This window comes from Palaemon carinicauda, chromosome 21 (genome assembly GCF_036898095.1).
Source record: "Palaemon carinicauda isolate YSFRI2023 chromosome 21, ASM3689809v2, whole genome shotgun sequence".
NCBI lineage: Eukaryota > Metazoa > Arthropoda > Malacostraca > Decapoda > Palaemonidae > Palaemon > Palaemon carinicauda.
In genome coordinates, this window is record NC_090745.1 from 44681898 (window position 1) to 44694577 (window position 12680).

At 38.9% G+C, this 12680-nt stretch overlaps 6 protein-coding genes across 6 annotated transcripts; all 6 read right to left on the reverse strand.

Moving 5' to 3' along the window:
- Nucleotides 1–549: 549 nt before the first annotated feature.
- LOC137614875 (uncharacterized) lies at nucleotides 550–2511 on the reverse strand. Its single transcript, XM_068344532.1, has one exon. It carries the CDS (start codon nucleotides 2509–2511, stop codon nucleotides 550–552), a length of 1962 nt encoding a protein of 653 aa, XP_068200633.1.
- A 73-nt stretch (nucleotides 2512–2584) lies between these two features.
- LOC137614876 (uncharacterized) lies at nucleotides 2585–3439 on the reverse strand. The gene has a single exon (XM_068344533.1). It carries the CDS (start codon nucleotides 3437–3439, stop codon nucleotides 2585–2587), a length of 855 nt encoding a protein of 284 aa, XP_068200634.1.
- Nucleotides 3440–3515: 76 nt separating this feature from the next.
- On the reverse strand, nucleotides 3516–3875 carry LOC137614877 (uncharacterized). The gene has a single exon (XM_068344534.1). It carries the CDS (start codon nucleotides 3873–3875, stop codon nucleotides 3516–3518), a length of 360 nt encoding a protein of 119 aa, XP_068200635.1.
- Nucleotides 3876–3998: 123 nt separating this feature from the next.
- LOC137614878 (uncharacterized) lies at nucleotides 3999–5540 on the reverse strand. Its single transcript, XM_068344536.1, has one exon. The coding sequence runs from the start codon at nucleotides 5538–5540 to the stop codon at nucleotides 3999–4001; it is 1542 nt and encodes a 513-aa protein (XP_068200637.1).
- A 1788-nt stretch (nucleotides 5541–7328) lies between these two features.
- Nucleotides 7329–10220, reverse strand: LOC137614879 (uncharacterized). The gene has a single exon (XM_068344537.1). The coding sequence runs from the start codon at nucleotides 10218–10220 to the stop codon at nucleotides 7329–7331; it is 2892 nt and encodes a 963-aa protein (XP_068200638.1).
- Nucleotides 10221–10296: 76 nt separating this feature from the next.
- LOC137614880 (uncharacterized) lies at nucleotides 10297–12321 on the reverse strand. Its single transcript, XM_068344538.1, has one exon. It carries the CDS (start codon nucleotides 12319–12321, stop codon nucleotides 10297–10299), a length of 2025 nt encoding a protein of 674 aa, XP_068200639.1.
- Between the last annotated feature and the right edge of the window lie 359 nt (nucleotides 12322–12680).

The following is a 12680-nucleotide window of genomic DNA, read 5'->3' on the forward strand; positions in this document are numbered from 1 at the left end:
ACAAACATGAAATAGAATATATACAAATTTCAGTAAAGAAATAAACTTACATCTGTGTTACTCTAAGCTACATCCAATACAAGCGAAACGAATTTCCAAAGAAATGTTCTTTACACTTTGAAGACTTCTTCTACTCTGTCAGTCATCAAAAACCTTGATCCTATTTCTAGAACATATAATTGTTACAGTGTGATTCCAGCACTGATAACTACCAGGATAAACAATCTTTTCAAGAACTACTCAACACTTAACAAACAAATTACAGCAGTAACTATCCAAAAAAGACTGAACAATGTTTACATGTAAAACGGACAAAATATCTACAATACAATTTAACCCTAATCACCAAGTTGAAAAACAGAGCTTATTAAATAATTATATACACAAATGGTTTCTATAAAATGCTGCATTTACATTCTCGGCCCTATAAACAAATTATTTGTTTATCAAAATCAATCATATCTATAAATGCAGGTGATATAAATAACATTTATAATAAATGTAATATACTCTCAAATCCTTTCATCCTAATAAAAATAACTATTATAATCATTGTTCCTCTACTGCAAGGAGAAGAACAAGCTTTTGAATGGGTCGATGGAGCTCTGATGTTTGTGTCTTTAAAACTACACTACGTACAAAACCAGTTCTGTCCTTTCCAGTGCTGATAACACGACCCATCATCCAGTTACTCCTTAACTGATTATCATCTTTTACAAGGACAATATCACCAACTTGAAGATGCTGCTTTTCCTTGTTCCACTTCTGTCTCTCTTGTAATGTTGACAAATATTCTCTTCGCCATCTAGTCCAGAATAAGTTAGCCAAGAATTGAACATATCGCCACCTCTGTCTCAGATACATATCTCCTTTCTGAAAAACACCAGGTGGTGGCATCACAACACTTGATTTCTGTGTGAGAAGCTGTGCTGGACTGAGTGGTTGTAAGTCATCTGGGCTGTCACTGACTGTGGTCAAAAGACGGTCATTCACTATAGCCTCAACTTCTGTGAGAAGAGTGCGGTAACTCTCATCATCCAGTCGTCCAGCATGTTCCTTGAAGAGAGGAGTCAAGGCCTTTCTCACAGTTCTAATCTGACGTTCCGACACACCTCCCATATGACTAGCTGTAGGGGGATTGAAGGTCCAGCTGATGCTTTCTTTTGAGAGGAAAGCTCTGACCTGATCATCATTCATCTCTTGCAGTGACTTCCTCAACTCCTTCTCAGCTCCATGAAAGTTTGTCCCTTTGTCACACCAAATCTTCTTTACATTTCCTCTTCTAGCAACAAACCTTCTTAAAGCATTTATGAAGGACGATGTGTCTAAGGAATTGGCTGTCTCTATATGAATTGCTCTTGTAAACAAGCAAGTAAATAATACACCATACCTCCTCCTGATTTGCCTTCCTTCTTTGACTTCCTGTGGCCCAAAGAAGTCAACACCTGTGTGTGTGAATGGAGCAGCTGGAATTACTCTTTCCAATGGTAAATCAGCCATCTTCTGGTTTGGAACAGGGTTTCTCATTTTTCTGCAAATGACACATCTTTGTAGAACCTGGCGGACACTTGCATTAGTACGGATAATCCAGTAAAGTTCTCTAAGTTTTGCCATCACATGGTTGCGTCCAGCATGAGCTAATTTTTCATGTGTGTACCGGATAATCAAAGTGGTAATATGACTGTTTCTAGGTAATATCATTAGATGTTTCTCGCCAGCTGAAATTTCTGCTTTGGAGAGCCGTCCATTAACGCGAAGAAGCCTGTCTTTAGGATCAATGAAGGGATCTAGTTTATAAATGCTACTGCTACTACAAAGTCCTCGGCCCCTTGACCCTTCGCTCTTTTGTAAGAGTGTTACTTCCTTACTAAAAGTTTTCTTCTGAATATATCTGATGACTGCTTTTTCAGCGGCATCTAATTCTTCTGCTGTAAATGAACCATTAATTCTAGCTTGTCTCTTAGATTTCAGTATGGAAAAAAGACGGTGATACACAGCAACAGCCATCCTCAATCGATGCCATGAAGAATAATACTCAAGAAACTTATCAACCGCATTTCCCTCCCCATCTTCTGGATGCACTGCAAAACTTGTAGATCCTTCCAATTCAACTACACCATGGGGCATATCATTTTTCCACAGCTCCTCTGGTCCTTTAAGAAAATATGGGCCATCAAACCAAATGTTACTGTTCAGCATTTGCTGACTTGTGAAACCTCTTGATGCAATATCAGCAGGATTCTCTTTACTCTGAACATATCTCCACTGTGTATTTTCAGAGAAATCCTTGATTACTTTCACTCTATTTGTAACAAATATAGGAAATCTCTTTCTATCATTAAAAATATAGTGAAGAACTGTTGTAGAATCTGTGTGATAGAATGTCTGGTCCACTGTAATCTGCAGCTCTTTCAAAATGTGTTGTACGAGATTTATTGACACCACTGCAGCAGTCAATTCCAGTTGCGGTATGGTTGTTGCCTTTACAGGACACACTCTAGACTTTCCCATCAGCAGAGCAGTAGAAATCCTCCCACTGTTATCAGAAAGTCTTATGTATGCTGCAGCACCATAGCCTTCATTACTAGCATCTGAAAACGTGCAGCTGTGTGGAAGTCACTGTACCAAATTCCTTTGGTTTGACACATCTTGGAATCTTTAAGTTACTCAGGATTGGTAAATCATCAAGCCACCTTCTCCAGGGCTTCAGGTATTTTTCGGGAATAACATCATCCCATCCCAAGCTGCTATCCTGACAAACTTCGCAAAGAATTCTCTTAGCTGGCAAAAGAAAAGGAGCCACAAAACCAAGAGGATCATAAAGGGAACATACTGTTGACAAAATACCTCTCCCTGTAAATGGTTTTGGGTCCAAGCTTGCGGAGAAAGTAAAGTAGTCATTTTCAATATTCCACTGAAGACCAAGAGCTCTTTCTACATGAAGTTCATCATAGTCAAGATCACATGTTTGAAGATCTTTTGAACGGTCCTCTTGTGGGATTGATTTCAACACCAGCCTGCTGTTACTCACAAACTTTGTCAGCCGAAAACCTCTTTCCTTCAATGCTGCTGTAACGTCTTTCACAAGTCTTAATGCCTGCTCTTCTGAAGGTACAGACTTTAAATAGTCATCCACATAAAAATTAGTCTTAATGGTGTGTTCTACATCTGGACCATACTTATCTCTTGCATGGTCAGCTGCTGCCCTCAAAGCATAATTGGCGATGCTAGGTGATGATACTGCTCCAAAGATGTGAACACCCATCCGATACTCTGTAAGTTCGCTTTCAAGTTCACCACCAGGCCACCATAAAAATCTTAGGTATTTATGTTGATCCTTTGGTACCTGAACTTGGTAAAACATAGATTCTATGTCACCCATCAAGGCCACCTTTTCTAGACGAAATCTGAGGAGCACTCCAATCAGGGAATTAGTCATATCAGGACCTTGCATCAACTTGTCATTAAGGGAACTACCCTGGTATTTAGCACTACAGTCAAAGACTACTCTAATCTTATTTGGCTTCTTTGGATGGTAGATACCATGCAGGTTGTTTATCATATGACTGATCCTCCGGAACCTTATAAGCATATCCTTCAGACACCAATTTCTCAACAAATTCCACATAATCTTCATGGTACTTTGGATTTAGTTTCATTTTTCTTCTTTGCCATTGTGCTCGTTTCACTGCCTGTTCTCTATTGTTTACCAAGTTAACTTTATTGGTTCTAAATGGTAGGGGAAGCTGGTAGTGTCCATTGGTAAACTGAATGTTTTTTGCCACTTCTTTGAGGAACTGTTGATCTTCTTGTGACAGACCCTTTTCATCAGGAACTCTACCAACATCTTTCTCACTAAAGTCTCTTTCAAACATATGGACCACAGCTGCAGGAAGAAAATATTCCTTTACCCTTTCAACTTCCTGAAGAAAGACATGGTGACATGAAATACTGTTCTTCTCTGAAGAGTATTTAAAATGTAGAGGGCCGCTAACAGGCTATCCATGGTGGTAAAGAACTGCATAAGAATCTTGACCATTGGCTGGAAGCACCTCTAATGGTTGCAGTGCTTTAGGGCAATTACTGCCAATCAACAAACCAATCTCCAGATCAGCTTTATAATCAGGAATCAAATCAGCAATATTCCTCAGACCGGCTACCTTTTTGAGCAATTTTGGTTTTGGTATCTGTTGATGACTCACTGGGATATATTGACGAGTAAAGGTTTTTGGCAGATCAATAGTGTTGTTTCCTTCCATATCTGTAACACACAAATTATTAACCGCCAAAGTATTAACAATGTTTACGCCATGCATGGTTTGAAGCTTTAAACATGTCTCTGTTCCAGATGCACCTATCTGCTCTCGTAAACTCTCTGTGATGAAACATCCAGTGCTGCCATTATCAAAGAAGGCATAAGTGTCCAAAACTACTTTGTTTCCTTTCTGATATACTTTTACTGGGAGAATAGCCTGTAATATTGTATTTACTTCACTAACATGATTGGTAGTACATGTGCTAACAATAATTTCACTTGCATCTTTGCTTGATAAGCTATCATTCTCTTTATGTAGCTTGAATCCGTCGATATGCAGTGATGTGGGATGCCTCTTAGAGCATGTCTTACATTGCTTCCTTTTCATACATCCTTTAGAGGTATGGTTGAGACCAAAGCATCCAAAACACAACCTTCTCTCCTTAAGGAAATCTATTTTTTCTTCAGAGGTCTTCTTAGCAAAATTCCAGCAATCGTCAAGATCATGGTTTTTCTTGCACATTGGACATGATTTCTCTTTCTCAGACACTATTGATGTCTTTCTATTTTCTGGATTCAGTTCTGCTTGGGTAGCAAAGCTTGAACTTTTGCTCTTTTGTTGACAAGATCTGAATTTGAAGCTACCAGAGTTGTTTTCAGGCTTTGAGTAATTATTTTGAAGAGCAAACTTGCTGAATGCTGGGTCGTTTGCTGCCTTTGCCTTTTTATAAACAAATTCAACCAAATCTGCAAAATCAACTCCTCCCTTTTCTTCCCTCAAATGTCCAGCCAGGCTACACCACTTGTTCTGAAGAAATGTCGGAAGTTTTTTAACAACTGCTTGAAGGTTAGGAAGATGATTTAGTACTTCCATGTGTGACAAGTTGGTCATTGCATGTCTGCACTTAATAAGGAATAAAGCAAATGTATACAAGCTTTGAGGATGTTCGTGTTTCAGTGCAGACCAAGAAATAAGTTTCTTAATATATGCCATCGACACCTTGTAGGGATCGCCATACTCTTGATTGAGCAAATTCCTAGCTGTAGTATACCCTTCTGAAGAACTCATATACAAGCATCCACCTATCAAGTCTTTGGCTTCCCCTTCAAGTTGCTGATCCAAGTAGTACAGTTTATCAGCATCACCCGAAGCATTTGGGGCAATTCTGGCATCAAATGCCATCATGAAACTGGCAAACTCAATAGGATCACCTTTAAATTTTGGTACTTCTATGCTTGGAAGCAACATTGTTGCAGTCATGTGCTGCTGTGTCTTCAGGAGCATCTATTGTTGGGACTGTAGTTGCATATCAAGATTTGGTTCGGAGAACCGACACTGGCTAGAACTACAGGGAACGTTCGCTTTCAACTGAGGAGTATCTGCTATTATATCCGAAGGTTGTGGTTGGAACGGGTCTACATTTGGATTCAACTGGGAAGGAGTATCTTTCGGCACGATATCCGAAATATTGTCAGCTTCAGCATAAACTCTTTCTCTTGCTTGAGACATTGCAATTTTTGTTTCTAATTCCAATTGCTCTTGCTTTTTTCTAAGTATAAATTCTTGCTCTTCCCTCTCCTGCTTAAGTCTTGAGTTCTTGCTCTTCCATCACTTTTGCTTTTTCTCTCATAGCATGTTGAGCCATCAATTCTGCCAGTCTAGCTTTCTCTTTGAGGCGAGCAGATCTTACACTAGTTCTGCTGGACTTGGTCCTGCTAGTGGATGAGGAACAAAGACTTTTTCTATCAAGATCTGCCGTCAATTGCAATTCACTTTCCTTAACCCAGTTATTCATTTCTGTAATGAAACGATCAATGGATACTGTATTTTCTGAATACCTCTTATTTATTGTGTTTCGTTCACTGGAATCTGTTAAATGCTTCTCATATTGCTGAAAACATTCATCATATTCATCACGTAATTTGCAGAAAATAATAATTTCAGACTTAACCAGATGGAGATTATCACAATTATCCATTAGTCTTAAGATCTCATTTCTCCTTTTGGTCACAGCAGACAGAGCAGCAGTTTGGGCATTTTTCAAAGTTTTCATTTGCTCTTGTATCACTTCGAGACAATCTTCACTGACTATAGACACAGCAACTTCGCTAGATTCCGGCATTTTCAATCTCAAGATTTTCTTGAACTAATGTAGCTGCCGTTTTCTTCAAAGCCACAGGGATGAGATGGAGAATAGACACAGATACTGTTACTCACGTCACACTTTATTAAATATTTGATATAAAGTTCAAGTTGATATCACAAGACACTTTAAACCAACTTAAAGCTTTAAATCACTTAACACTAAGCACTACAACTTAAGTTGACCATAACTGTAAAAGCTTATACTGTAGTTGGTCAGTACTCCAAGACCAGAGAACCAATGATGAGTACTTTGCTAGTAGTGCAGGGCGACGAGGTTCAAGAAACTGAAAACAACAAAGTACAAACTTACTAAATTTGTTAAAAAGAAATTCCATAATAAACAAAGAATTGAATAGTTTGATTTCACTACAAAACACCACAAACATGAAATAGAATATATACAAATTTCAGTAAAGAAATAAACTTACATCTGTGTTACTCTAAGCTACATCCAATACAAGCGAAACGAATTTCCAAAGAAATGTTCTTTACACTTTGAAGACTTCTTCTACTCTGTCAGTCATCAAAAACCTTGATCCTATTTCTAGAACATATAATTGTTACAGTGTGATTCCAGCACTGATAACTACCAGGATAAACAATCTTTTCAAGAACTACTCAACACTTAACAAACAAATTACAGCAGTAACTATCCAAAAAAGACTGAACAATGTTTACATGTAAAACGGACAAAATATCTACAATACAATTTAACCCTAATCACCAAGTTGAAAAACAGAGCTTATTAAATAATTATATACACAAATGGTTTCTATAAAATGCTGCATTTACATTCTCGGCCCTATAAACAAATTATTTGTTTATCAAAATCAATCATATCTATAAATGCAGGTGATATAAATAACATTTATAATAAATGTAATATACTCTCAAATCCTTTCATCCTAATAAAAATAACTATTATAATCATTGTTCCTCTACTGCAAGGAGAAGAACAAGCTTTTGAATGGGTCGATGGAGCTCTGATGTTTGTGTCTTTAAAACTACACTACGTACAAAACCAGTTCTGTCCTTTCCAGTGCTGATAACACGACCCATCATCCAGTTACTCCTTAACTGATTATCATCTTTTACAAGGACAATATCACCAACTTGAAGATGCCGCTTTTCCTTGTTCCACTTCTGTCTCTCTTGTAATGTTGACAAATATTCTCTTCGCCATCTAGTCCAGAATAAGTTAGCCAAGAATTGAACATATCGCCACCTCTGTCTCAGATACATATCTCCTTTCTGAAAAACACCAGGTGGTGGCATCACAACACTTGATTTCTGTGTGAGAAGCTGTGCTGGACTGAGTGGTTGTAAGTCATCTGGGCTGTCACTGACTGTGGTCAAAAGACGGTCATTCACTATAGCCTCAACTTCTGTGAGAAGAGTGCGGTAACTCTCATCATCCAGTCGTCCAGCATGTTCCTTGAAGAGAGGAGTCAAGACCTTTCTCACAGTTCTAATCTGACGTTCCGACACACCTCCCATATGACTAGCTGTAGGGGGATTGAAGGTCCAGCTGATGCTTTCTTTTGAGAGGAAAGCTCTGACCTGATCATCATTCATCTCTTGCAGTGACTTCCTCAACTCCTTCTCAGCTCCATGAAAGTTTGTCCCATTGTCACACCAAATCTTCTTTACATTTCCTCTTCTAGCAACAAACCTTCTTAAAGCATTTATGAAGGACGATGTGTCTAAGGAATTGGCTGTCTCTATATGAATTGCTCTTGTAAACAAGCAAGTAAATAATACACCATACCTCCTCCTGATTTGCCTTCCTTCTTTGACTTCCTGTGGCCCAAAGAAGTCAACACCTGTGTGTGTGAATGGAGCAGCTGGAATTACTCTTTCCAATGGTAAATTAGCCATCTTCTGGTTTGGAACAGGGTTTCTCATTTTTCTGCAAATGACACATCTTTGTAGAACCTGGCGGACACTTGCATTAGTACGGATAATCCAGTAAAGTTCTCTAAGTTTTGCCATCACATGGTTGCGTCCAGCATGAGCTAATTTTTCATGTGTGTACCGGATAATCAAAGTGGTAATATGACTCTTTCTAGGTAATATCATTAGATGTTTCTCGCCAGCTGAAATTTCTGCTTTGGAGAGCCGTCCATTAACGCGAAGAAGCCTGTCTTTAGGATCAATGAAGGGATCTAGTTTATAAATGCTACTGCTACTACAAAGTCCTCGGCCCCTTGACCCTTCGCTCTTTTGTAAGAGTGTTACTTCCTTACTAAAAGTTTTCTTCTGAATATATCTGATGACTGCTTTTTCAGCGGCATCTAATTCTTCTGCTGTAAATGAACCATTAATTCTAGCTTGTCTCTTAGATTTCAGTATGGAAAAAAGACGGTGATACACAGCAACAGCCATCCTCAATCGATGCCATGAAGAATAATACTCAAGAAACTTATCAACCGCATTTCCCTCCCCATCTTCTGGATGCACTGCAAAACTTGTAGATCCTTCCAATTCAACTACACCATGGGGCATATCATTTTTCCACAGCTCCTCTGGTCCTTTAAGAAAATATGGGCCATCAAACCAAATGTTACTGTTCAGCATTTGCTGACTTGTGAAACCTCTTGATGCAATATCAGCAGGATTCTCTTTACTCTGAACATATCTCCACTGTGTATTTTCAGAGAAATCCTTGATTACTTTCACTCTATTTGTAACAAATATAGGAAATCTCTTTCTATCATTAAAAATATAGTGAAGAACTGTTGTAGAATCTGTGTGATAGAATGTCTGGTCCACTGTAATCTGCAGCTCTTTCAAAATGTGTTGTACGAGATTTATTGACACCACTGCAGCAGTCAATTCCAGTTGCGGTATGGTTGTTGCCTTTACAGGACACACTCTAGACTTTCCCATCAGCAGAGCAGTAGAAATCCTCCCACTGTTATCAGAAAGTCTTATGTATGCTGCAGCACCATAGCCTTCATTACTAGCATCTGAAAACATGTGCAGCTGTGTGGAAGTCACTGTACCAAATTCCTTTGGTTTGACACATCTTGGAATCTTTAAGTTACTCAGGATTGGTAAATCATCAAGCCACCTTCTCCAGGGCTTCAGGTATTTTTCGGGAATAACATCATCCCATCCCAAGCTGCTATCCTGACAAACTTCGCAAAGAATTCTCTTAGCTGGCAAAAGAAAAGGAGCCACAAAACCAAGAGGATCATAAAGGGAACATACTGTTGACAAAATACCTCTCCCTGTAAATGGTTTTGGGTCCAAGCTTGCGGAGAAAGTAAAGTAGTCATTTTCAATATTCCACTGAAGACCAAGAGCTCTTTCTACATGAAGTTCATCATAGTCAAGATCACATGTTTGAAGATCTTTTGAACGGTCCTCTTGTGGGATTGATTTCAACACCAGCCTGCTGTTACTCACAAACTTTGTCAGCCGAAAACCTCTTTCCTTCAATGCTGCTGTAACGTCTTTCACAAGTCTTAATGCCTGCTCTTCTGAAGGTACAGACTTTAAATAGTCATCCACATAAAAATTAGTCTTAATGGTGTGTTCTACATCTGGACCATACTTATCTCTTGCATGGTCAGCTGCTGCCCTCAAAGCATAATTGGCGATGCTAGGTGATGATACTGCTCCAAAGATGTGAACACCCATCCGATACTCTGTAAGTTCGCTTTCAAGTTCACCACCAGGCCACCATAAAAATCTTAGGTATTTATGTTGATCCTTTGGTACCTGAACTTGGTAAAACATAGATTCTATGTCACCCATCAAGGCCACCTTTTCTAGACGAAATCTGAGGAGCACTCCAATCAGGGAATTAGTCATATCAGGACCTTGCATCAACTTGTCATTAAGGGAACTACCCTGGTATTTAGCACTACAGTCAAAGACTACTCTAATCTTATTTGGCTTCTTTGGATGGTAGATACCATGCAGGTTGTTTATCATATGACTGATCCTCCGGAACCTTATAAGCATATCCTTCAGACACCAATTTCTCAACAAATTCCACATAATCTTCATGGTACTTTGGATTTAGTTTCATTTTTCTTCTTTGCCATTGTGCTCGTTTCACTGCCTGTTCTCTATTGTTTACCAAGTTAACTTTATTGGTTCTAAATGGTAGGGGAAGCTGGTAGTGTCCATTGGTAAACTGAATGTTTTTTGCCACTTCTTTGAGGAACTGTTGATCTTCTTGTGACAGACCCTTTTCATCAGGAACTCTACCAACATCTTTCTCACTAAAGTCTCTTTCAAACATATTGACCACAGCTGCAGGAAGAAAACATTCCTTTACCCTTTCAACTTCCTGAAGAAAGACATGGTGACATGAAATACTGTTCTTCTCTGAAGAGTATTTAAAATGTAGAGGGCCACTAACAGGCCATCCATGGTGGTAAAGAACTGCATAAGAATCTTGACCCTTGGCTGGAAGCACCTCTAATGGTTGCAGTGCTTTAGGGCAATTACTGCCAATCAACAAACCAATCTCCAGATCAGCTTTATAATCAGGAATCAAATCAGCAATATTCCTCAGACCGGCTACCTTTTTGAGCAATTTTGGTTTTGGTATCTGTTGATGACTCGCTGGGATATCTTGACGAGTAAAGGTTTTTGGCAGATCAATAGTGTTGTTTCCTTCCATATCTGTAACACACAAATTATTAACCGCCAAAGTATTAACAATGTTTACGCCATGCATGGTTTGAAGCTTTAAACATGTCTCTGTTCCAGATGCACCTATCTGCTCTCGTAAACTCTCTGTGATGAAACATCCAGTGCTGCCATTATCAAAGAAGGCATAAGTGTCCAAATCTACTTTGTTTCCTTTCTGATATACTTTTACTGGGAGAATAGCCTGTAATATTGTATTTACTTCACTAACATGATTGGTAGTACATGTGCTAACAATAATTTCACTTGCATCTTTGCTTGATAAGCTATCATTCTCTTTATGTAGCTTGAATCCGTCGATATGCAGTGATGTGGGATGCCTCTTAGAGCATGTCTTACATTGCTTCCTTTTCATACATCCTTTAGAGGTATGGTTGAGACCAAAGCATCCAAAACACAACCTTCTCTCCTTAAGGAAATCTATTTTTTCTTCAGAGGTCTTCTTAGCAAAATTCCAGCAATCGTCAAGATCATGGTTTTTCTTGCACATTGGACATGATTTCTCTTTCTCAGACACTATTGATGTCTTTCTATTTTCTGGATTCAGTTCTGCTTGGGTAGCAAAGCTTGAACTTTTGCTCTTTTGTTGACAAGATCTGAATTTGAAGCTACCAGAGTTGTTTTCAGGCTTTGAGTAATTATTTTGAAGAGCAAACTTGCTGAATGCTGGGTCGTTTGCTGCCTTTGCCTTTTTATAAACAAATTCAACCAAATCTGCAAAATCAACTCCTCCCTTTTCTTCCCTCAAATGTCCAGCCAGGCTACACCACTTGTTCTGAAGAAATGTCGGAAGTTTTTTAACAACTGCTTGAAGGTTAGGAAGATGATTTAGTACTTCCATGTGTGACAAGTTGGTCATTGCATGTCTGCACTTAATAAGGAATAAAGCAAATGTATACAAGCTATGAGGATGTTCGTGTTTCAGTGCAGACCAAGAAATAAGTTTCTTAATATATGCCATCGACACCTTGTAGGGATCGCCATACTCTTGATTGAGCAAATTCCTAGCTGTAGTATACCCTTCTGAAGAACTCATATACAAGCATCCACCTATCAAGTCTTTGGCTTCCCCTTCAAGTTGCTGATCCAAGTAGTACAGTTTATCAGCATCACCCGAAGCATTTGGGGCAATTCTGGCATCAAATGCCATCATGAAACTGGCAAACTCAATAGGATCACCTTTAAATTTTGGTACTTCTATGCTTGGAAGCAACATTGTTGCAGTCATGTGCTGCTGTGTCTTCAGGAGCATCTATTGTTGGGACTGTAGTTGCATATCAAGATTTGGTTCGGAGAACCGACACTGGCTAGAACTACAGGGAACGTTCGCTTTCAACTGAGGAGTATCTGCTATTATATCCGAAGGTTGTGGTTGGAACGGGTCTACATTTGGATTCAACTGGGAAGGAGTATCTTTCGGCACGATATCCGAAATATTGTCAGCTTCAGCATAAACTCTTTCTCTTGCTTGAGACATTGCAATTTTTGTTTCTAATTCCAATTGCTCTTGCTTTTTTCTAAGTATAAATTCTTGCTCTTCCCTCTCCTGCTTAAGTCTTGAGTTCTTGCTCTTCCATCACTTTTGCTTTTTCTCTCATAGCATGTTGAGCC